General features: G+C 45.1%; 1 protein-coding gene across 1 annotated transcript in view; it reads left to right on the top strand.

Annotated features, from left to right (window-relative positions):
* HMCN2 (hemicentin 2) overlaps positions 1-23,162 on the top strand; it is a 345,628-nt gene that overhangs the window by 245,460 nt on the left and 77,006 nt on the right. The window contains 9 exon segments of the mRNA XM_040325278.1: positions 244-265; positions 325-516; positions 752-844; positions 847-909; positions 3,113-3,226; positions 14,095-14,237; positions 16,193-16,343; positions 19,297-19,509; positions 21,264-21,377. Coding sequence (XP_040181212.1) covers positions 244-265; positions 325-516; positions 752-844; positions 847-909; positions 3,113-3,226; positions 14,095-14,237; positions 16,193-16,343; positions 19,297-19,509; positions 21,264-21,377 — 1,105 coding nt within the window.

The raw sequence follows: 23,162 nt of genomic DNA on the forward strand, positions 1-23,162 counted from the left end.
AAGAGGAAGCTGTAGAGAGTAGGGTTGCTCCCTTTTCCTCATGTTTTGTTTTTTTTTTTTTGACAGTTGCATTACTTTTTTAACCATTTATTGTAAAGGGGCTCTTTTCATGTACAACCTCTAATTTTGGCACTTATCCTGGGAAGAGACGTGTGAGGTCATGTTAAACCATAGCACACTGTCCTCCTGAAGTTGCCTCTTGCAGTTATTTTCCGGTTTCTTGGCCTTGTGTTATTCTAGTAGACGATGACACCAAGTCCTAGAGGTGACACATTACAGTGGAACCTTGTTGGTCTGAAAATGTTAGTTATTGCTCTATTTCAGGTCACCCAGCTCCGCATATCACCTGGCTGCGGGATTCCAGTCCAGTACAAAGTGGAGATGGCATTCAGATATCCAACGATGGCACTGAGCTATACATTGAAGCTGCTAGTGTCTTCTCTGCCGGACATTACACCTGCCTGGCCACCAACTCTATTGCAGAGAGAAGCAAACATTTTGTGCTGACAGTGTTAGGTAAGACTATCTTGTAGATGTCCCTATCAGTCGGATGACAGTATAGGGTTGATTTACTAAATCTGGAGAGTGCAAAGTCTGGTGTAGCTCTGCACAGAACCAATTGGCTTACAAGTTTGTATATCAAATGCCTAATTGAACAAGCTGAAGTTAGAAGCTGATGTACATCAACACCTATGTGTTATGTCTTAATGCTTTTCTTTCTTGAGTTGACAGCTATCTTCTGTGTCTGCAGTGAGTCCCACCATTTCCTCCAATCTTGATGATGACACCAATGAAGACGTTATAGTCATTGTTAACAACCCTCTGTCACTTATCTGTGAGGCCCTTGATTTCCTATTCCTACTGTTACCTGGTTAAAAAATGGGGAACCCTTTAAAGATTCACCCAATGGTAAAGACCATTCCAGGTACGTGTTTTAAGTGGAGTTCCATTGAAAACCTTTGAATTTAGTTTTTGAATAGAGTGGGGAAAGGTTGAGAACCCCTGTCAGGTTTTTTTTCTGTTTGGATCTCCACTGGGAAGATTCCCCTCACCTGACCTGTAATAACATTCTTTGGGGTTTTAACCCTTCCCCACCTCTATAAAGAAATATCCATGGTGACCTGGGAAAAAGTGTGTGTGCCGCTCAGGCTTGATAGGGAGAGGGTATATGGACATCCGCAGCTGCTGCTAGAGTGGCTAACAGGGGATGGAATCTGTCCTGATCCTGCAAAGGTTCAAGAAAGGAATGGTAACCCCTGGAAGTCACACATCTATGGAGTCCTACTGCAATGAATGGAGTGGCAATCTCAGCCTGACATGCCACAACGGGTTTCACTCTGCCCCCAGTGGCCTCTTACAGTGAGACGGTTGGTGAAGGAAATGTAATGTTCACCTACTCTGTCCAATTTTTTTTCTTTTTAAACCACTTAAGCACCAGACCATTGGCTGGCCAAAGGCCAGGCCACTTTTTGCGATTCGGCACTGTGTCGCTTTAACTGACAATTGTGCGGTCGTGCGACGTGGCTCCCAAACAAAATTGACGTCCTTTTTTCCCCACAATTAGAGCTTTCTTTTGGTGGTATTTAGTTACCTCTGCGGTTTTTATTTTATGCGCTATAAACAAAAATATAGCGACAATTTAGAAAAAAATTCCAATTTTTTTACATTTTACTATAATAAATGTATAAAAATGCATAAAAAAACTGAAATGATTTTTTTTTTCATCAGTTTAGGCCGATACCTATTCTTCTACATATTTTTGGTAAAAAAATCCCAATAAGCGTTTATTGATTTGTTTGCGCAAAAGTTATAGCGTCTACAAAATAGGGGATAGTTTTATGGCATTTTTTTTATATTTTTTTTTTACTAGTAATGGCGGCGATCAGCGATTTTTATCGTGACTGCGACATTATGGCAGACACTTTTGACACCATTTTGGGACCATTGTCATTTTTACAGCGATCGGTGCAGTTTATTGTAAAAATTACACTGGCAGTGAAGGGGTTAACCTGTAGGGGCACTGAAAGGGTTAAGTGTGCCCTTACTGAGTGATTCTAACTGTTGGGGGCGTAGCTACGAGTGACACGTCACTGATCACTGTTCCCGATTACAGGGAACAGATGATCACTGACATGTCTCTAGGGAGAACGTTGTGCGTGCCACCACACGGCGTGAAATTAAAGGGGGACGTACCTGTACGCCCATTTGCCCAGCCGTGCCATTCTGTCGTCGTAAATAAGCATGAGGCAGTCCTTAAGCGGTTAAAGGGAACCTATGGTGCAAGGCCAATCCATAACCTATTAATGCAAGAGGATTTTTAGATTATCTAATTTCTAGGTTTCCCATTCGTTTAATGAAAAAGTTCTCCCAAACTTGTCTGTGAAATTTCATTGCAAGTGCTTTTTACAAGCTATATTTTGCCATTCAGAAACAAACATAAATCTGGTTATTTTGCAGTATGTGGCAAGGCTTTTCTGGCTATAGCTAGGACTGTGTTTACTAGTGTTAAGCCAGCTGTCCACTTTCTGGTGGAAGTGATTTAGCTGTATGTAAAGCTGCTCGATCACAAATTCCCCAGCCCCCCATCCTCCTATGTGATAGCAATACATTTAAGTTTAAAAATGAATTAAAAAAATTAAGGTAACAATAAATTTATTAAAAAAATTGGACAATTTTTGCCACTGAAGTTTAATGTTTTACTGTGCACGTAAAATTTTAAGGCTTTACATGTTTGGTATCTATTTACTCAATAGAAACTCATATTTTACCAAAAATGTGGTCCTAGATATGTTTGTGTGTAGTAAAATTAACCTAAAATATGCATTTAATAAACACGTGTGCTAATACCATGTGACATTAAAATATTGCAACTATGACCATTTTATTCTACAAGGTCTTTGCTTACAGATAATATGTAAAAGTTGGTGGTAGTATTTATTCTAAAATGTGCATTTTAACGTGCGCAAAAACTGTAAAAGCGGCTCTGGGAGAAAAGTGGTTAAATCACTGTGTTCCCTTTAGTGTTGATGGAAGACAATGAACAGACCAAGCATATTCTCTGTGTTAAAAACTGATAATTAAACTGTATGGATTGTATTTTATTCCATTGCAGGAGGTCACGGGCTACAGATCCTCAATGCCAGGCAAGAAGATGCTGGACAATACACCTGTATAGTGACCAATGAGATAGGAGAAGCCATAAGGAATTATGAAGTTAAAGTGTTTAGTAAGTTACTGTAATGCAACTGTTAACCTATATTCAGTACAACATATCTCATATCACCTAATTGGTCCCTTTTTGTTTCTTAAAATTATTTCCAATTTATTGTTAAACAGTGTGGATTTATAAAAAAAAGTCTAAGGGCTAGATTCAGGTACGAGATACGACGGTGTATCTTCAGATACGCCGTCGTATCTCTGCGCCTGATTCTTAGAATCAGTTACGCATAGATTTGACTAAGATCCGACCAACGTAAGTCTCTTATGCCGTCGTATCTTAGTTGCAATTTTACTTTGGCCGCTAGGTGGCACTTCCGTCGATTTACGCAAGGAATATGCTAATTAGGTAGATATGCTGATTCACAAACGTACATACGCCCGGCGCATTTTTTTACGTTGTTTACGTTAGGCCTTTTCCGCGTAAGGTTACTCCTGCTAGAATTTTGAAATTTTGAAATTTTTACGTCGTTTGCGTAAGTCGTTCGCGAATAGGGCTGTACGTAAGTTACGTTCACGTCTAAAGCATTGACGATTTGCGGGGGGAATTTCGAGCATGCGCACTGGGATTCTTTCACGAACGGCGCATGCGCCGTTCGTAAAAAACATCAAATACGTGGGGTCACACTAAATTTAAACCACGCCCACATCATCCAAATTTGAATTAGGCGGGCTTACGCCGACCTCATACGCTACGCCACCGTAACTTAGGGGCCAAGTTCTTTATGAATACGGAACTTGCACCCTAAGTTACGGCGGCGTAACGTATCTGAAATACGTTACGCCAGCAGAAAAATATGCCGGGCTTTCTGAATCTAGCCCTAAATGTGGAATTATAAAGGGGTCAAGACAGCCAGGTACAATATATGTATGACCTTGTCCTCCTACCTCTTGTCTACAGAAACGCCACCTCCTCATCCGGAAAGGAAGGCAGGGCATTGAGGGAAGGGGTTGTGCTTTGGTGTGAAGGGTGACAGATTTTTCTTTAAATGTAGGTTTAGATGCTAGATTTCAGACGTTCATGGTTCTATTCTTCATCAGCCTCTGATATTGGGATGCTGTAGTGATTGCTCATATATTGACAGATACGCCGAGATGAGCATATGATGAAAACCTTCACTGACAACTCAGACAAACAAGTTTACATAACCGCTTGGATTTAGCAGCATACATGTAGCGCCCTGCTCCTGTTGAGTAGGCACTATTTGTAAAAAAAATTTTTTAAACAATCAGGAGTGCTTTATTGTAGGAAAGCAGAATACACAGTATAACAGCAATACAGACAATTCGATATACAAGAATAGTGCCATACAGAACAAAACATCACATATTCCACATACTATGCACAGTCATCAATTTGAACAGGACCACCACCTTAATCCAAAGAGCGTAAAAGGTAGAAAGAAGAATGCGACCCAGGGAGACATAATGGACGGTGCCCGTCCCGGGAGACGAGACACCAACCCGGACAGTTAAAGTCCCGTCCACGGCAACCACACCTTATCATACTTCAGGGACATCCCCGACTAATATACGTTAATTTGTACATTGGAAGCGCTGCATTTACCCGATCTTCCCAAGCCAGATACTGAAGGGGGAGTCGGGAGGTCCAGTTAATTAGTATTTCTTTTTTGGCGTAGAACAGGAGATTATAGGATCAGTAATTTTACTGTGGTGGGACCTTTGATCGTCGTCCATGACACCCAGCAAGGCCAGTGCGGGTGCCATGGGGACGGAAAGCTCCAAACGTGCATTTAGGTGGTCAAACACCCCCACCCAAAAGGGCCTTAGAGCCGGACACGTCCAAAACATATGTAGGTAGGAGCCCCGCTCCACCCGACACCGCGGGCAAAACGGGTCCCTGCCAGGGTAGATCCTAGACAAACGCACCGGAGTGAAATAGACCCTACGCATAAATTTTGTTTGCATAAGCTTATCTCCGCAGAGATTACCAACTTGGGAGCACGCTCCAGACATTCCTCCCAATCCTCCCTCTCCAACCCCGGAATATCCAACTTCCAAGATTCCAGAGCCTGTCCAATTTAAGGAGTCCACGGGAAGCAGCACGCATACAGGGCAGATAGTGGGCTTCGAGAGGTCATCAAAAGACAAGAGGGTCTCCCACCGGGTCTAGCCTAAGCTCCAGAGGACCGGAAGAACTGGGCCCTAACTGCGTGTCGAAGCTGAGCGTACCGGAAAAAACATCCAGCCAGGTAGGCTTATGGGTCTGAGTCAATTGCGAGAACGACAGCAGGGTACCCGACGGCATGATGTCTTTTAAAATCTTAACGCCAAATCTCGCCCACACCTGCGGATCAGGTATGGACTGGAAATGAGGCAGGTTAGGATTTCCCCATAAAGGCTGTATCGGGGCCCAACGTCCCTCCCGGGGAAAAACCTAACGCCTAGCCGCCACCCCACACCCTAAGGGTCACTTCTGGTCGGGTCGAGAGACCCACATAGGCCCTTGGACCCCGAAATGCCAGGTTTTGCAGTGCCTGCAGAGAGCCCAACCAGGCTGCCTCCACACAGACCGCGGCATTAGAGCGTCTAGCCGCAAACCACCAGTACACTGTGACCAACATTGCAGCACCAGTAGTAGATTTTGAAATTCGGAAGCGCCAGTCCCCCCTGCTGCGTAGGAAGATGTAACGTGGATTTAGCCAATCTAGGACTGCCCCATTCCAGATAAAGGAAAGGATGCACCCATCCTCCTCCCGAAAGAAGGCCGCCCGGGATCCAAGCCGGGCTGTTCCGGAACACGTACGTAAATTTAGGTAGGAGAATCATCTTCAAGATGTTAATTCGACCAATTAAATTCAACGGAAGGCCGGACCAGGACTGGCAGCGTTCTCGGAGGAGCCGGAGCAAGGGGAGCACGTTAAAGCGTATAGTATTGTGAGGGGGACCTAGCTACCCTAACCCCTAGATACTTGAATTCGGTAACCCACTGCAACGAGGTAGGCTGGACAACGCAACAGTTTGTGAGTCTAGGGGGAAAAGCACAGATTTTGACCAATTAATACGGATACCAGACAAGGAGGCCAAACTTATCAAATAGATCCAGTGTGGCAGCCAAGGACGGGCCCGCATCGTTCAAGTACAGTAGGGTATCGTCGGCGGAGAGGGGATATCCTCTCCTCCAGTCCACCAATCTGCCATACCCCAAACCTCCAGAGCACTCCCGGACTAAGATCGCCAGGGGCTCCAGCGCCAGGGGCAAACAGGCCGGGGGGACAGAGGGCACCCTTGTCGCGTACCCCTGTGGAGGTAGAAAGATTCCGAGACCCAATCATTTCGTACGCACCCTGGCCCTTGGCACCCGATACAACAGCCGAATCCACCGGAGAAACCCGAGGCCCAAAGCCAAAAGTGTTGCAGCACCCCCCCAAAGATACTCCCTACTCCACCGAGTCAAATGCCTTCTCGGCAACAAGGGAGGCAATGACCCGGGTCCCCACATTCTCATGCTGAATCGCAAGGTTCAAAAAGAGTCTCGAATATTAATATCCGTGCCCTTGCCCGGCATGAATCCAGTTTGATCTACATGTATCAACGTGGATATCACCGTGGACAAGCGGGTGGCCAAAATCTTTGCCAATATCTTGGCATCCACATTTATCAACGAGATGGGGCCTGTATGACGCACAGTCCTGGGGATCTTTACCGGGCTTGGGTATCAAGACAATAATGGCTTCCTCCATAGACTCGGGAAGCGCTCCGGCCTCCGCAAGCCCAGAGAAGAGAGTCTTAAGTCTAGGGGCAAGGATATCTGCATGCTGCGAATAGAACTCCGAAGGAAGGCCATCCGCACCCGGGGTCTTGCCACTCTGCAGACTCCCAATCGCAGCCTGGACCTCCTCCAGCGAAATGTCCCCCTCCAATTGTACCCTATGCTCATCAGACAGGGAGGTAAAGGGGATGGCATTCAGGTACTCCTGCAGGTCCGCCGCAGAACAACAAACCCTGGAGGAGTAGACTCCCCGAAAGAACTCAAGAAACCTAGCATTAATGTCCTCAGGGGAGGAGAGCAGCTCCCCATGGACATCCTGGACACCAGCAATGTGTGTAGAGGACCCCCGGGATCTCGCCAGCCATGCCAACAGTCTACCATTTTTGTTGCCATATTCAAATATTCTTTGCCTAGAGTACAGCATGGACTTTTTAGTCTGTTCCACATTATGTAGAGAGAGATCACGCAACGCCCCCTGCCAGGCCCGGTGTGTAGCCTCATCAGGTGATAAAACAAATCTCCTCTCACATTGGCCAGCCTCCCCCTCCAGCGCCTCCAGAGATTTAGAGGCCTCCCTCTGTATCGCAGCAATGTGAGAGATATATTCCCCCCTAGTCCATGACTTAAAAGCATCCCACAGACCAGCAGCACTAGCGGACTCCCCATTTAGCGTCCAATAGTTACAAATAGCTTCAACCATGGGTTCCAGTAACCTCCCATCCAAGGCCCAAAACCCGGACAGACGCCACAGCCGCAGACTTGGGGGCCCACCAAGGGAGATGGAAAGGTGAAGGGGGGCATGGTCTGAGATCCCGCGAGGTAGGTGCTCAACCCTCCTCGTCCACCGCAATGCCCCAGCAGAGGCAAACGCCAGATCTATACGGGACAGAGCACGGTGGGAGGAGGAGTGACAAGTGTATTCCCTGGCTGCGGGATGAAAGTGGCGCCACACATCTGTGAGAGCAAATGTGTCAGCCCAATGCAATAAACTCGACGAGGGCCGGGCGGCAGCATGCAGCCTGTCCAGGTCCTGCGAGGGCACCATATTGAAGTCTCCAAACAGAAAGACCTCCTGCGTATTAAAGCCCAGCACTATCTGCATAATCTCATATAATAACTGGTCAGTAGCAGGAGGGGGAGGTATAATCCCACCAGGACCAATTCTTTAGCATAGAGCAAAGCATGTATGATTACGAATCTGCCGCCAGGGTCCGCACGGATATTCAGCACCCGAAACGGGAGAGACCTGTGGATCAATACGCTCACCCCCCTAGCATATGTAGAGTAAGTGGCGTGGTAGTGAGCCCCCACCCACGCCCTCCGGAGGCCCAGGATTCTTTTTTTTTTTTTTTTTTACACATGCATTTATTGACTCTAGCAAAAGGAAGTAGGAAGTTTGGAAAATGCTGATTTGCCTTATGTTCTCTTTAGTAATGGCGAAAATCCAAAGCAATATGAGCAGGTCCACTTAACCAGTTTAGGTGGAATAGTAGCTGCCAGGAACCTTCCTCGCTGGGTTGAAGGACCTTAGATGGGCTTTACTTCTTCTTTTTACTTCGATGCACGTGTCCGGACTGTCTCCAGCCTAGACACAGCATCACGTATGTTATCCAGGACGATGGGAACGATGCTCACGACACCGGCATAGTAGTTGTGCACTTCGTTACAGCTGAGGCGATTCAAAACATTGTGGGGATACCTGACAGTCAGATCAGACAGGTCATTGGTTGGATTGAGAAGAGCAATGGTTTGCTCTATGATCCCCTTTTCTGAATGTGTGGTCTTCTGCATAGATTTCAGCTGGATACAGAACGCGGCCAGATCCTCACAGACATCCAAAAACAGAGTGAGGATACCCTTATCTGTAAAGTTGTTGCAATGGCTGTCTAAGTAGTTGCGTACCTGTGCCAAGGTCCTCACGGGTCCGATTCTGTCATGGGCATTTTCCCCTGTCCGCTCCAATGCCTTAATGAAAGTATTTTGTTGCTGCTGCAGGAGCTTGGCACGCTGCTCCAGGGCCTTAAGGGTCTGTCTTGCTTCAGCCATGGTGACTTCTATGTTCTTTCACTCTGGAAAGGCTGCTCCTGTAGGATCCAATGTTCCCTGCAATCTAGGCCCAGGATTCTATTACCCACCAGGTGTGTTTCCTGGAGAATACATATATGGGGGTTATATCTCTGCAAATACTTAAAAACCAGCGACCTTTTTATGGCTGAGTTTAGGCCCCTGACATTCCAGGAAATCACAGAAACGTTCGCCATAGTTCACACCAGGTAGAAGTCGAGCGTAGCACACAGGTCCCCCCCTCCTCCCAAACCAGACCCAAAGAGCACATACACAAGGTAAACACATTCCCCCTTAGAGAGCTAAGTACATCCTGACATTTAGCATAGTAAGCACAGTATATATGTGAGGTAGCATATTGCCAATTGCTGCAAGATAACTCCTGACAGAACAACAGAACATAACAGTCCCCCATCATCTGCAACGGAAGAAAACTTCCCTTCCCACCCCGCACCCCCAGCAAAACATGGCGATGCATCATATCCCCGAACCCCAACATAACTAGCTTAAAGAGGGCGAGCTCTTAGAGCGAAAAGTATCTCCCAGCAGATCCACAGAGATGCTGGCAAGCAAACACATGAACAGTCTCCTGAATGTTCTCAGGGGCACAAACTTAGTTACTCATCCAGTGTAGAACAGCAGAAAAAACGAGGGCAATTGTCGCTGTGTGCATACACCAACCAGCCGGATCCCGTAGGTCCTAGTCTACTAAGGTAAAGTCCCGCATCCAGAGCTTCAGTGCAGAGGACATAGTTCCCCAGCCATCCGACCCAGTCAGCATCCCCAGGGGGGTCTACGATCCAGGATGATATTGCGGTGGGAGATAGGGGAGACACAGGCAATACTGCCTAGGCACAGGTACGGGAGATGTATCAGCAGAGTGACCGTTGCAAGGGCCATCCCCACTCAGGTCTCCACACCACCCACCACCCCCCGTACGGTCCGGGCACCCAAACCAAGGTGAACATGTCAGGGGGGGGGGGGACGAGAACAGCAGCACCCCCCACAGTTACCTGCGGACACAATACCTCTGCAGTGCAGGTGACCGGGAAAGCAACATCCGAACCTCCACACCGCATTCCTCAGTACCTCAGGCCATCAGACAATCCAAGAAAGACCACTGTAGTTCAGCGGCTACGTACGGGAACAGTCCAGTAGAACAAAACGCCCAGTCACAATAGAGAAGTAACCGCTAACATCCCAGAATAGAGGAACCATCATCCATCAGCGTAGAGGGGGTAACGACTCCAGCCATGCAGCGGCATCACGTGGGACAGTGAAGAACTTGACTGTCTCTCCATCTTGTACCCTCAGTTTGGCGGGAAAAAGAATGCTGTATTTCATGTTCCGCGCCTGAAGCCCCACTTTAACTTGGTCAAAAGACCTGCGGGCTTTCTGAGTCTCCATAGAATAATCGGGGAAAAAAAGCAGGGTACCGTTGCGAAATCGTAGGTCCCCCGCCTTACGGGCAGCTCGGAGGATCTCGTCCCGATCCCTGAAATTGAGCATTCTGAAAATGAACGTACGCGGGCGAGTTCCAGGCGGTCCGGGGACCGGGGGGATTCGATGGGCACGCTCCACCGTAAAATACGGTGAAAACTGGGCAGCCGGCAACAAGTCCTTCAGCAAGTCCTCTACAAACACCGTAGGGTTCTTCCCCTCCACGCCCTCCGGCAGACCGACAATCCGAAGATTGTTCCTTCGGTTCCGATTCTCGGCGTCGTCCACCTTGTACTCCAAGGCCCGGACCCTCGTCTGGAGCGTGCGGATGGACACAGTATGCTCCTGCACAACGTCCTCTGTCTGGCCAGTCCGCCGCTCTACCTCCGACATCCGCGAGCGGAGCTTGTCCAGGTCCTGGCGCACGAGGCCAACGTCCAGCTGCACAGCCTCTATCTTGCCAGTAAGAGTGGCCTGACAGGTAGCTATCGCCGCCATCACCTCCTGGAATCCAAGCTGCATGCTGGCCGGCTGCTCCTCCATCTCCGTCTGCGACGCCATGTGTAGCGGGGGTCTCCACGTGTGAATTCACACTGGGTGAGACAGCGTCCACGATCGGCGGAAAGTAAAGCCTCTTTCCCTTGTGCCTGGTCTTAGCTGGCATCCGGAGACCAACTGGGTGATTTCAGGGTCTAATAATCAGGCAGGAGCAAGGATAACAGTCAATCAGCCAGCAGAGCTCCGAATCCTGCGTCCTTCTAGATCGCCATCTTGGCCACGCCCCCCACTATTTGTAAATTTAGTTATCTTAGCTGTAGTTTAGCTCAGAATTCTATGCCAAATTATAGGTCTCTGTTCCAGCTCGGCTGTGTTGCGCATCTTCCACCTGGCTGTGGGTGTCGCTGTCACCAGGGGTCAAGGTAGGAACTGCAATAGGCTGGGTGTATCGGGTGCTTCTTGCCCAGAAGCAGCTCAGTGATGTGGTCCCCGCCGCTGTGCATTCTGGGGAGGGGTGCTTAAGGGGCTGACGCTGTTTTGGCGGGGTCTTCCGATCCTGACTTGATGGCCCTCCTGGCCTCAGGGATGTATTAGCAGTTTTTGGTCTCGGGGCCTGTTGGCCTGAGGCTCTGTTTCTGAGAGTAGGCCCAGATGTTTTGGGGCCTACTAGTTCAGGGATTGTCCTGTGCTGTCTTCTCTGCAGGAAGAAGCCGAACAATTGAGGATTCAATTAGAGGACGCATCCTGGCCAATTTACCTCACAGTGCGGCCGTTTTGGCTGAAAGATCCTGGCACCGTGAGCTGTGTAATTTCTTTGGAACTTTGCAAAGTGCATGTGTGGTTGCATTGCCCTGTGGCAGAGGACCGCGTAACGACTCGACGGCATTCATCAAGTCTGTGGCAGAGACTTTTGAACGAGCTTCGCACCGGCTGCTAGGTCAGTGAGAGAGGCCTATCCGGTGGTCGCTGGATCCAGTGTGGGAACAGTTTGTCCCCTGGATCCAAGATCATACCCGCAATCCGCAAAGCAAGGTACCTGAATCTTCCCTAACCCTCTGTCCTTCTAAAGGAACTTGTTTAATAAAACACTTGAAGAAAAGGAAACCAAGTGTTTGGTGTGGACATTTGTAACTCTTCAAGAAGGACCCCTAGAACAAGCATGGTGAATAGTAAGGTAACGGCAGGCCCAAATCTAAACCAGCAGCTCCTTCGGGGGTAGTGCTACATACACTTCTGAAATTTGGCATGTGCATCCCATTCAATAGATTTCCCTTCACTTCCTGTCCTGTAAACACACCAGGAAGTAAAGAGAAAATCTCTCCAAAGTTAGCTAAATCTCCCCACCAGAGGACAATTTCAAAACTTTACATTTTCCCTCACTTTCAGTCCCAGTGACATTCATCATCAGGACAAACAGAGATGGTAAAGCTCCCTAGTAAGGACACAGACAACAATAAAAACCTAACAGGGGTTATAATCCCTTTGTTTTGCCTTTAGATACACTTTAGAATTGGCATGTGGTTTCCCTCCTCACTTAAATATGTGACACCAGCCACACACATCAAGAATATAGGGCGTCCTTTGGATGCCTTAACTATTTACTACCATGTAAAAAAGAAAAAAAGTGAATTTAAACAAAGCTCTATTTAAAATGAAAAAACTCTAACTCCACATTGCAAGCTCTGGTGCTTTTATGTTCTCTTTCTAACTACTCTAATGCGAAGGTCTGCCAATTTTTTATTTTATTTTTTCAAATACAGCAGCTGCTGACTTTTAAAATAAGGACACTTACCTGTCCAGCGTGCCCGTGATGTCGGCAAAGCCATTCTATCGCTCAGCTCTCGCGTGCTGCCGCCGCCATCTTCTGTAAGGGAATCAGGAAGTGAAGCCTTGAGACTCGTGCTGCGCTATCCCACTGGTCCCTGCTTTCTTCTGGGACCTGTGTGTCTCCTAGAAGACAGCGGGGGGTACGAAGGAAGTTGTATAGATACCCACGGGTGGCTCGCTTATATATGCCCAGAAGTGGGAGCAAATACCTGTATTACACAGGTATCTGCCCCCCCTGAAACATGCCAAATGTGACACCAGAGGTTTCATGGGATGTTATGGGATGTTCATGCAGCAGCAGGAGCCAATGGCACAAACAGTGTGGCTCAGCTTTGCCTCCTGCCCCATGCTGAAGTCAAATCCTGTGAGCAGAAAGCAGGAGGCAAAGCTGAGGCGCACTGTGTGTCTGTGGACACACACAGCCCAGCCTGGGATCTAGCCTGCACATCTGCACCCATAGGAAGTGGCTTGTTGTGGGGGGCAGACACAGAAGAGGAGGAGCCCAGATCGATGGCGAAAGACCCCAGAAGAGGAAGTTCGGGGCTGCTTTGTGCAATGCGATTGCAGAGAGGTGGTGAGTATAGCATGTTCATTATTTTAATCTGAAAAAATGTCTTTAGAAATGCTTTAATAACAATTTGTTTGATGAGAGAAAAGCGGTTTCCCCCAGTACTGCTTTAGAAGTAGAGATGGATTAGGCTACTGGGTTTTGGGGTTTCTGTCATCTAGGAGACTTGAAGGAAAAGGGTATGGGTGTGTATTTTAACAAACTTTGCAGCCTATGAAGAATTAACCGTGATGTCAAATCTTATTCTGTATTAGAGAAATAATTAATAATGAAGTTCACAAAGCACCAAATGTGCCGCAATCTGTAGTGACCGAGATTATTTTCTCAATTAGGATCTGACTAGTGAAAAGGAATTCCAGACATGGAGACTGCCTAAGGCCTTGTACACACGACCGAGTTTCTCGGCAAAAACCAGCAAGAAACTTGCTGTTTTTTTTTTTTTTGCCAAAGAAACCGGTCGTGTATACACTTTTCGACAAGGAAACTGTCGAGGATCTCGTCGAGCCAAAAAGAGAGCATGTCTTCTTTTTCCTCAACGGCAATGGAGAAATTTGGCTCGCCGAAATCCTTGACAGCCTAACAAGGAATTCGACGAGCAAAACGATGTGTTTCGCCCGTCAAGTTTCTCGGTCGTGTGTACGAGGCTTAACAGTACAATTGTGTCATTTCCTATACAGCCCTGAGTCCAGCAGCCAACCAAACTACCATATGAATGAACTGTCATTCTCATACTGACTCTTCCCCTTAGTTCCACCACAGATCACAAAGGATAGCTCTGGAGGTAATATTGGTGTAACAGAAGTGAAGACCAGAGTGAACAGCAGCCTAACCCTCCAATGTGAATCATGGGCTGTGCCAAAGCCAAGTCTCCACTGGTATAAGGATGGACAGGTAAGAAATGGATGGATTTACTCAACCAATTGGTAATTTAGATGCTGAATACATCTCAAATCAAATGCTTCCCTTTTCTAGTGTTTACCATTTCCATTTATGGGTCACGTTACTCCACATTACTTATGTTTTATGTGAAAATAGCTGGTTGGCAAAAATCCAGAAACCGTTAACATTAGATATAATTGCCACAAATTATTTTCCTGTTCTATTGAAGGGTCAGTCCTCCCAAAATTAACATTTCAGTTTTGAGTAGATGCTATAAAGTCAATGGAAAGCTTCAGACCAAAATGTACTTATTAGTTTGAACGGGGAACCAAAACAAAAATGAATAACCCAACAGAATTTTTAACTCTTGCTCACTTCAAACAAAACACATCTGTTTTCCTCGAATTTTGATAGATTCATAAGAATTAGCCAAAGTTCTAACAGTGGGTGGCTTTGCTGGTTCGACAAAAGTCAATTGCTGAATCAAATTTTAACAAAGGAGCCAAGCCGAAAATTGTTGGCTGAACAGTGCCTCCAGCCAGTGAGTTGCAGGTATTCAGTAATCAGGTAATCAAATTAGGCTGGATTTACACTATGCCGTTTTAATGCTTTTTGCATTTTGCAGATTTGTACTGCATTTTACATGGTTTCCTATGGAACACGTTCTGTAGTGCAAATCTGCAAAATGCAAAAAGCACCAAAAATGCATAGGTGAGAATCCAGCCTTAAGGAACCCGACAAAATTAGGTAACGTAAGTGACGTTCTGTCAATTGTGCATTCGTTCCACTGCTACCATGTTTGCTAATCTGTAGGGATGAGCTTTGAGTTCGAGTCAAACTCATGTTCGACTCGAACATTGCCTGTTCGCCGAATAACTTGCATATTAGCCTTTAAAAAGAGCACTTTAGTTTTTTAAACATTCGAGTCCCATAGACTTTAATGGGGTTCTAAAGTTCACACAAACTTTTGGTCTGTTTGCAGGTTCTGGTGCGAACCAAACAGGGGGGTGTTCGGCTCATCCCTGCTAATCTGACAGAACGCCTGCAGTCAGAAGAAGGCAGTGGACATCTTATTACATCCAGCTACATCTTAATTTTCACAGTAATTTTAGCAATCTAGTGAGCGTATATAAATAAATATAATATATTGACATCTGTGATGCTGTATGGATGTTTAATTTTGAAAGCCTAAAGGTTTAGCGCTGAGCAGTGCGGGGTGTACCAACATGGCCTCCGCCACCTTTCTACTGCTGCCGTACAGTTTTTTAAAATGTAACATCAAACCAGCATCACAGATGTCAATATACTATATTTATATATATACCGTATATACGCTCACTTTATTGCAAAAATTACTCTGAGATTCAAGACTTAGCTGGGTGTGGTAAGATGTCTGCTGCCTTATTCTGACTGTAGGTGTTCCGTCAGATTAGCAAAACTGGTAGCGGTGGAACGCATGCTCAGCTGACGGAACTTCACTTCCGTTACCTAATCAGGCACTGTTTGGGTATTGTCACAGCTGGTGTTAGCGGATGTCAGAACTTTTAGAATTTATTAGAAATGTTATGAACAGTCCATATGCTCATTGAAAGAAGTCTATTGGTATGCGGCCATTTTTATTTAAATGGTGGAACCCTATTACAAGTTACACCTAGAAACAAATTCTTAGCTATTATTACCACACAGTGATACAGTTATTACATAAAGTTAATATATTTCACACATACTATTAGGTGCTTGGTTTGGGGATTGATCTAATTTGCATATTGCCAGCCCTCCCAGCTTATGGAAGTTAGACATTTTATTAGAAAATACTTATAGATCTTGTCGCTATGCGAAATGTGCATTTCTGGAAATAGTGATTTGTATATGAACATTGTAGATTTTTATATCATTCAGTTTTTTCCTTTTTTTTTTTTTTGTATTTGCATTTTGTTGTTTTACCCACATGTGGCACATATTTGCAGCTTTTAGAAAATTTTGGCTCGGTGCAGATCATTGGAGATGGGCATGTACTACAGATCCAGCCTATCCGAGTGAGCGACTCAGGACGCTACACCTGCGTGGCCACTAATGTTGCTGGAGAGGATGAAAGAGAATTCTATGTGAATGTTCAAGGTTTGTATCAGTCAGCCAGCTATTCTTGTAGATAAACCTACTATGAAATTATATCTTTACTGTTATTTATGCTTTTCTGTAAACCCAAAATGACAAAATGCACCATTGGCCCCTACTAATGTTGTTCAGTGTAGGTGTGTCCTTTGTTTATCAACATACATTGAATAAAAGTACCCAATGTTTCTACCATTTTCTTCAACTATTTGACTATTTGTGGGAGCATGCCACAACATTATCCAGTGGCCGCTGGTGCTCAATTTTCTTGGGAGGGTGGGGACTGGGGAGGCACACTCCCTCTCCAGCCAGCCAGCTAACCAGCCAAACTACCACCCCCTCATTGCTCGATCGCCTGCCAGGCCCCCTGCCAGCCCCACACTTACCCCATCCAGGTTCGCGGCTTCCCCCCTGCCTCTCCCCTCCCAAGACTCGGCGGGCCGCTTCTCTTCCCAGCCACTCAGGACTTAGGACTCAATGCAAATAGGAAGAAATTCTGGACAGCCGCACTCCAAAAAAAAGTTTTTGCCTTTATTCAAAAAATGTATTAAAAAATACATGCCACAGCATATCAGAACAGACAGAAGACCTGACGCTTCTCACACTAGCGTACAGCACTTAGTTATAGCTGGACTTAGGACTCATGGCCAATCGTGTCTCAGGACCTGCTTTCTGATTGGCCAGGAGGAGAAACAGGAAGACATTAGCGAATATCAATTCTAATGTCACACAACTTTGTAGGTCCCGGGAGCAGTGTTCTGCACCCCGAGTTCACCCTTTTTAAAGCCAATTAGAGCTTTAGGGTTCTTCTAATCATGTGCTTCAAAATAAAAAATTGGAATCCATACGTGTGGAGCCCTGCATGTAGATTAGGGGCCGGGTGCATGGATTAGTGGGCCGCACCCCTGCGCCCTGCATGAGCAGCTGCCACTGACACTATCTATAGGCTGCTTTACCTGCTGAGTATTCAGGTGTGCTTCTGTCAGTGATATGAAGAAAGCCATATCTACACACAGTGGGATTGATTTACTAAAACTGAGTGCAAAATATGGTGCAACTGTGCATAGAAACCAATCAGCTTCCAGGTATTTGTCAAATCTTAACTGAACAAGCTACTAAAGTTAAAAGCTGATTGGCTAACATGGACCAGATTTTGCACTCTCCAGCTTTAGTAAATCAATCCCTATGTGCTTTCCCCCACTTGGCGTCTGCACAGATCACATCCTGCAGGTAGGTCTAGGACAGACATGTATAAAGTCCGGCCCGCGGGACAATTGCGGCCCGCATTCTGGTTTAATGTGGCCACCTTGGCAATTTGGATATACATATGTTTTGTGGCCCCCAGGCTGCACTGATGGCAATGGTGAGGCTGCATTCATGACAATGGTGAGGCTGCAGATGGTCACTGACCCTTATTTTGCTTCACAGTTCTTTATTTAAAATTAACATTTTTCCTGAAACTTCCCTCCTAAAGTGAAGGTGTGTGTTATACACTGATAAATACGGTATATCCAAATAACACACCAAGCTCATCTCTTCACCACACACAGCCACAAAGGCAGGGGAATTCTTGTTGGGCAGTGTATTCAGGGCCGATCCTAGGGTCACAGGCGCCTGGGTGCAGAAATATTTCTGGCGCCCACACATGGGCGTTGTCATTTTACTAACTCCTCCCCTTTACATATCATTATACATCACATCTGTAGATGGACTACTGAGGTGCAGGAATGGGCAGGGGCTGTGTATCCTATGCAATCTATCATGCCATAAAACATCTAGAGCATGGGGCAGTCCAGAGCACGTGTAAAGGGATGCTGGGGATTCCAACCCCCAGCACACAGCACACTGAACACTGTGACTCACCTTGATTCTTTCTCTGTGCAGCCTGAGATAGAGATGGGAGGGGAAGGCATTCCAACTGGAGTTGGTGGAGACAGTGCACAATCCAAGACTCCCAGTGTTAGGAATTAATTCCTGCACATCAGCTCTCAGCAGCCTCTCCCCCGAGCACTGCCAGGCTGGACGGGCTGCCCTATGATCACACATCAGTTCTGGACGGACACACACCTATGCTCAGAACACTAGTTCTGGATGGACACAAACAAGGAGAGAAGGAGGGAGGGGAGAAGTCTGGCACTTCGGCGCCCCCACCTCTGCAGGTGCCTGGGTGCAATGCACCCTGTGCACCCTGCCTAGGATCGGCCCTGAGTGTATTAGTGCTCGGACGAACACACTTAGACTGCATTTTAATGGTTCAAAGAATGTCAGGCAAAATGGTCGGCCCTCACGTATGTTCAATTCATCAAATCTGGCCCTCTTTGAAAAAAGTTTGGACACCCCTGGTCTAGGACCATGATGAACAGCGGCTCCTGCACACAGCCTCCATGTCACAATAGAGCTAAGAAATCTGGCATTCTGCTTTGTGTGTTGTCTGCAAAAGTGACATGTGCGCCAAATAAGTAAATAAATATATAATTTGGTATTTCTAGAGGGCTTTTTTTAGGCGATTTCAACAGTGGTTACATGTTTAGTGTTTTTTCCTTCGCATAATGTCTCAGTTAATATATGAAATATAGAGATTTGCAGATTAGCCGCTAGAGGGGGAGTAGACTAGACACTGCTATTACTAAACCTTCCTGCTTATCAGTTGTTGAGCGATAATTCATACATAGTGTGCAGTTGTCTTGCATTGTGAGAGGGAGCATTAAAACACAACCATTGTGTAGCACTGTAAAGTAGGAAACAGATGCTGGGTGTGTAATGATAACTTATGGCTACCTCTATAGAAGGGCTTATCAATGGCAGCCTCCATATTTCTAACCATACATTCTAAACTAGCACACCTTTGCCATTCTATGTTATCCCACAGTATTTTTGCGTATATATATTTTGTTTGTCTATGAGTGAAACAAAGTTTATTTAAATGGATTTTTTTTTACTTGTTCTTTTTCTCTCTTAGTCCCCCCAATTTTCCACAAACCAGGGAGCCCCAGCGCTGCTTTAGAGTTGGCGTATCGAGAGGACGAAGAGGAGGTGACTGAACACAGGGAGGTTGTTGCCTCCAATCCGATTTCCTTATACTGTGACACTAATGCCATCCCTCCACCCACCCTGACCTGGTACAAGGATGGACAGCCCGTTACCCCTTCTGATGGAGTTTTGGTGCTGCTGGGTAAGCGAGCACCCATTCTGGAGAGATCCCCTTTAAAGTGCATGTAAAAAAAATTGGGGGATAGAGCACCCCTGTCATTTTTTTTTTAATTGCTGGCTATGTGTCGCCATTCTTTCTGTGAAGATTAAGCCACTTCAATTTTTGCACAACTACCAATTGTGAACTGTTTATTTATTTAGTAGAGACTTTTTTTACAGTTTTATCCCTTATCTGTGGATGTCTTATCATGTTTCACTTCCACGGTTCTTTATGATTGGATATTTATCAACATATCCAATCTCTTAATCACCTATATTTAGCGCTACACTTTATGTTATATATGTTTGTTTTTTGCAGGATTGATCTATTCTGTGGTGTTGGCTGCAATTTATATGGTTTGTTTAGTAGCGCGGTGTTGTCTATACTAATCAGTATAGCTTTTTTATTTACACATTCTTTCTGTATGACCTGGTTACCATTATTAGTGGGAGAGCATGGGAACATCCAAATTTTGAGTTGTCCCAAAAAAAGGAATTGAGGGTAAATATTCCAATGGGGGCACGTGCTCTAGTGACGAATGTCTAAGAGGAGATTTATTTTATATTGGAAGTGTTTTTACTCTTACTTCCTGTTGTGTCTATTGTGATGAACGCGAGTGTCAGATCCCCATCCTCCGCGCTAACTTGCGACGAAGGACAGGCCGACCTCACACCACGCTGTCACTTGCGTAACAATGCCACTCTCAGCTGTCCCCAGCACAAAGATTTTCCAGCTTGCGGGACCACAATCTAAGTGCCAGCAGCCTGAGAGCGATTGCCACTGGGCTAATGACACAGTTAACCCTTTAACTGCCACCACCGACATTTGATGAGGAAGCGTCAGTACTCCCATTAATCAGCAATACCAATTATGATTTTAGAATAAGCGTCTGCAACACACACTGTCACCACAGACAGGTCTGCTCAGAGGTCTTACTCTACAACAGTAGCGCTCTTCAAGAGGCAGAGGTTCGTTTATAGCTTGCAATAAGAGCTTTAGAGACAAGGTTAACACTTTTCAACATAAGGGTTTATTATGAAAAGGGCAAAGTTGGTGCAATGGAATGGTACAGAAAAATATGTTTTAAAGAGATAACGACAATATACAGCCACAAAGTAATAAGGTAGAATTGGAGAAGAAGAATACTTGCAATTAATGTCCAAGGGTTGATCAGAGTTTGATCGGTGAATTGCGTAATCGGTTCTCAAACTTGGCAGATGTTCCTGCTTGGATGGTAAAAAGGAGAACTCTCCATTGACTTTGCATCTCCTCTTTTCTGTCAGATCAAAGGGGTGTTGACAGCGACCAGTGACCAATCGTCTGGTCATCTTATTTAGGGGTTGGTTGCTGGGAGGGGTCCACATTCATGCCCATGTTCCGGGTACACTTGGTGATACATACTCATATCTCTGCAGCTCTAATGTTTACAGACTAACAATATCCATTTTATTGTTCGCCATGATATTTGCTTTAAGAAAAGTCCAAACATGACAAGTTTGCTATTTCTATTTTACCTCGGACAAATAAAGGGTATACAGTATATTCATGATTCTATGTTGTGCATATAGCATTTTGATTCTTTGTAGCTTTGTAAACCGCATTCTTGTTCATTCATGCTGATTCTGACAGTAACATTGATGCCTTTGCTATTTGTAGGCGACAAAACGTAAATATTTCTATCTGCTTTGCATATAATGATCCTAAACATATTCCATTCTGCTTTATTTCCATTTTAGATGGCCGTGTCTTGCAGATACCCATGTCCCGGGTAGAGCATGCTGGGAAATACACTTGTGAAGCTTCTAATGAAGCAGGGGAGGACAGACTGCATTATGACCTTGTTGTTCTCAGTGAGTAATTTTAGTAGATAAAAGCTATGAAAGTGTTGATTGACCATCTCATCGTAAATAAAATCACTCCTTTCAAGATATTATTATCTTTTACCTATGTAGAATATTCCATAGTGCTTTACAGCAGGGTATACAGTAATAAGACTCCTCATATTTATCATCTGAAATGTAATAAAGAGCAAGGAAAAGTTGATTTAGTAGCAGTGGTGTCACTAGGGTTGGTGTCAACTGGTGTGATAAAAAAAATTATATCACCCACCCCCCTCCCCCCAATCTGCCACCAATTAATTTAGTTTTTTTTACCAATGAAATTTAGCATTTTTTAAGCACTGTTCAAGAAAAAAACAAAAACAAAAAAAAACCATATGATGGAAAAATTTGTAATGGTTAAAAAAAAAGGAACAGAAAAAAATTATAGAAGGGAGGATCGGCGTTATTTAAGGATAATTAAGTTAATTGTTAATAAGGGGATAAATAGGAATACATTATATTTATATATTCATTTTTTGTCTCTGAAGGTTCTCCTTCAGAAAGGTCATGTATAGCTAATGGTAGATAGTCATATTCAACTATAATGAATTGGATTGTAATGTTGAATGCATTTCAAATCTTATTCAGGCTACTTCCTAAATACTAATAAGTATCAAGAACATAGAAACATATTCCACCATTTTTTATTCTTTTATTATTTGTAAGGTTATTATTCGTAATGGTGAGACCATTGACCTAACAATGTTAATACAGTATTACTTAATGACATTTGCAGACTATCTTTGTCATTTTACACAGAAGCAGCTGTGTTTTGACATTCGCTCCTGTGTATGAAATGCATAGCAATTCCCTGCTGTAATTTTGACAGCAGGCAAAAGTGGTGGGAGGAACAGCATCAGTGAGAGATGGACAAGAAGAAATATCCTAGAATCCCTTCTGAATATATTTTATGGATGTATCTCAAAACAAGGTCCCCATGTTTAGTGTGGACCGCCTCCTGATTGCTATAATGCTGCATTAAACTGCAAAAAGAAACCCTGATGGGGGAGAGGTTTGTACATTTAGAAACAGATCCAGCCAGTTTCAACATTCTAAGTTTGGGTCTCCAATACCCAGTGAGCCTTTGGCCTCGTACACACGACGAAGTTTCTCGGCAAAAAACCTTGCTGGGAGATATTTTTTGCCGAGGAAACCGGTCGTGTGTACATTTTCGTCGAGGAAACTGTTGAGAACCTCGACGACCCAAAAAGAGAGCAAGTTCTCTATTTCCTCGACGGGAGTCTGATTTGGCTCTTTTGAGGTTCAAGTCGGGCTGGTTTTCGACAAGAAACTCGAACGTCTGTATGCTAAGAAACCCGCGCTTGCTCAGATTAAAGTATGAGACGGGAGTAAAAGTAGCATTTGTAATGGAGATAACACATTTTTAAAGCTGTAACAGACTGAAAAGTGCAAATCGTCTCTTACCAAACTTTTATTTGACACGCAAACACATGAAATGAGCAAAAGCAGCCCCAAGAGTTTAGCCAGTGGAATCGAACTTCCCCTGCCGCTGTATGTATTGTATGTCACCGCGTTTGAGAACGAGGAGATTTTGGCTTGACTGTGTGTACGCAAAGCAAGCTTGTCGAGTTCCTCGACAAGCCTAACAAGGAACTCGACGAGGAAAACGATGTGTTTCGCCCGTCGAGTTTCTCGGTCGTGTGTACGAGGCCTTTGAGTATATATTAGTATTTCAGATAAATCAAAGGTTTACATACACAATAGCCAAAAACAGGTCTGTCCTGCATCCTGACT

This window comes from Rana temporaria, chromosome 9, assembly GCF_905171775.1.
Source record: "Rana temporaria chromosome 9, aRanTem1.1, whole genome shotgun sequence".
NCBI classification, from domain to species: domain Eukaryota; kingdom Metazoa; phylum Chordata; class Amphibia; order Anura; family Ranidae; genus Rana; species Rana temporaria.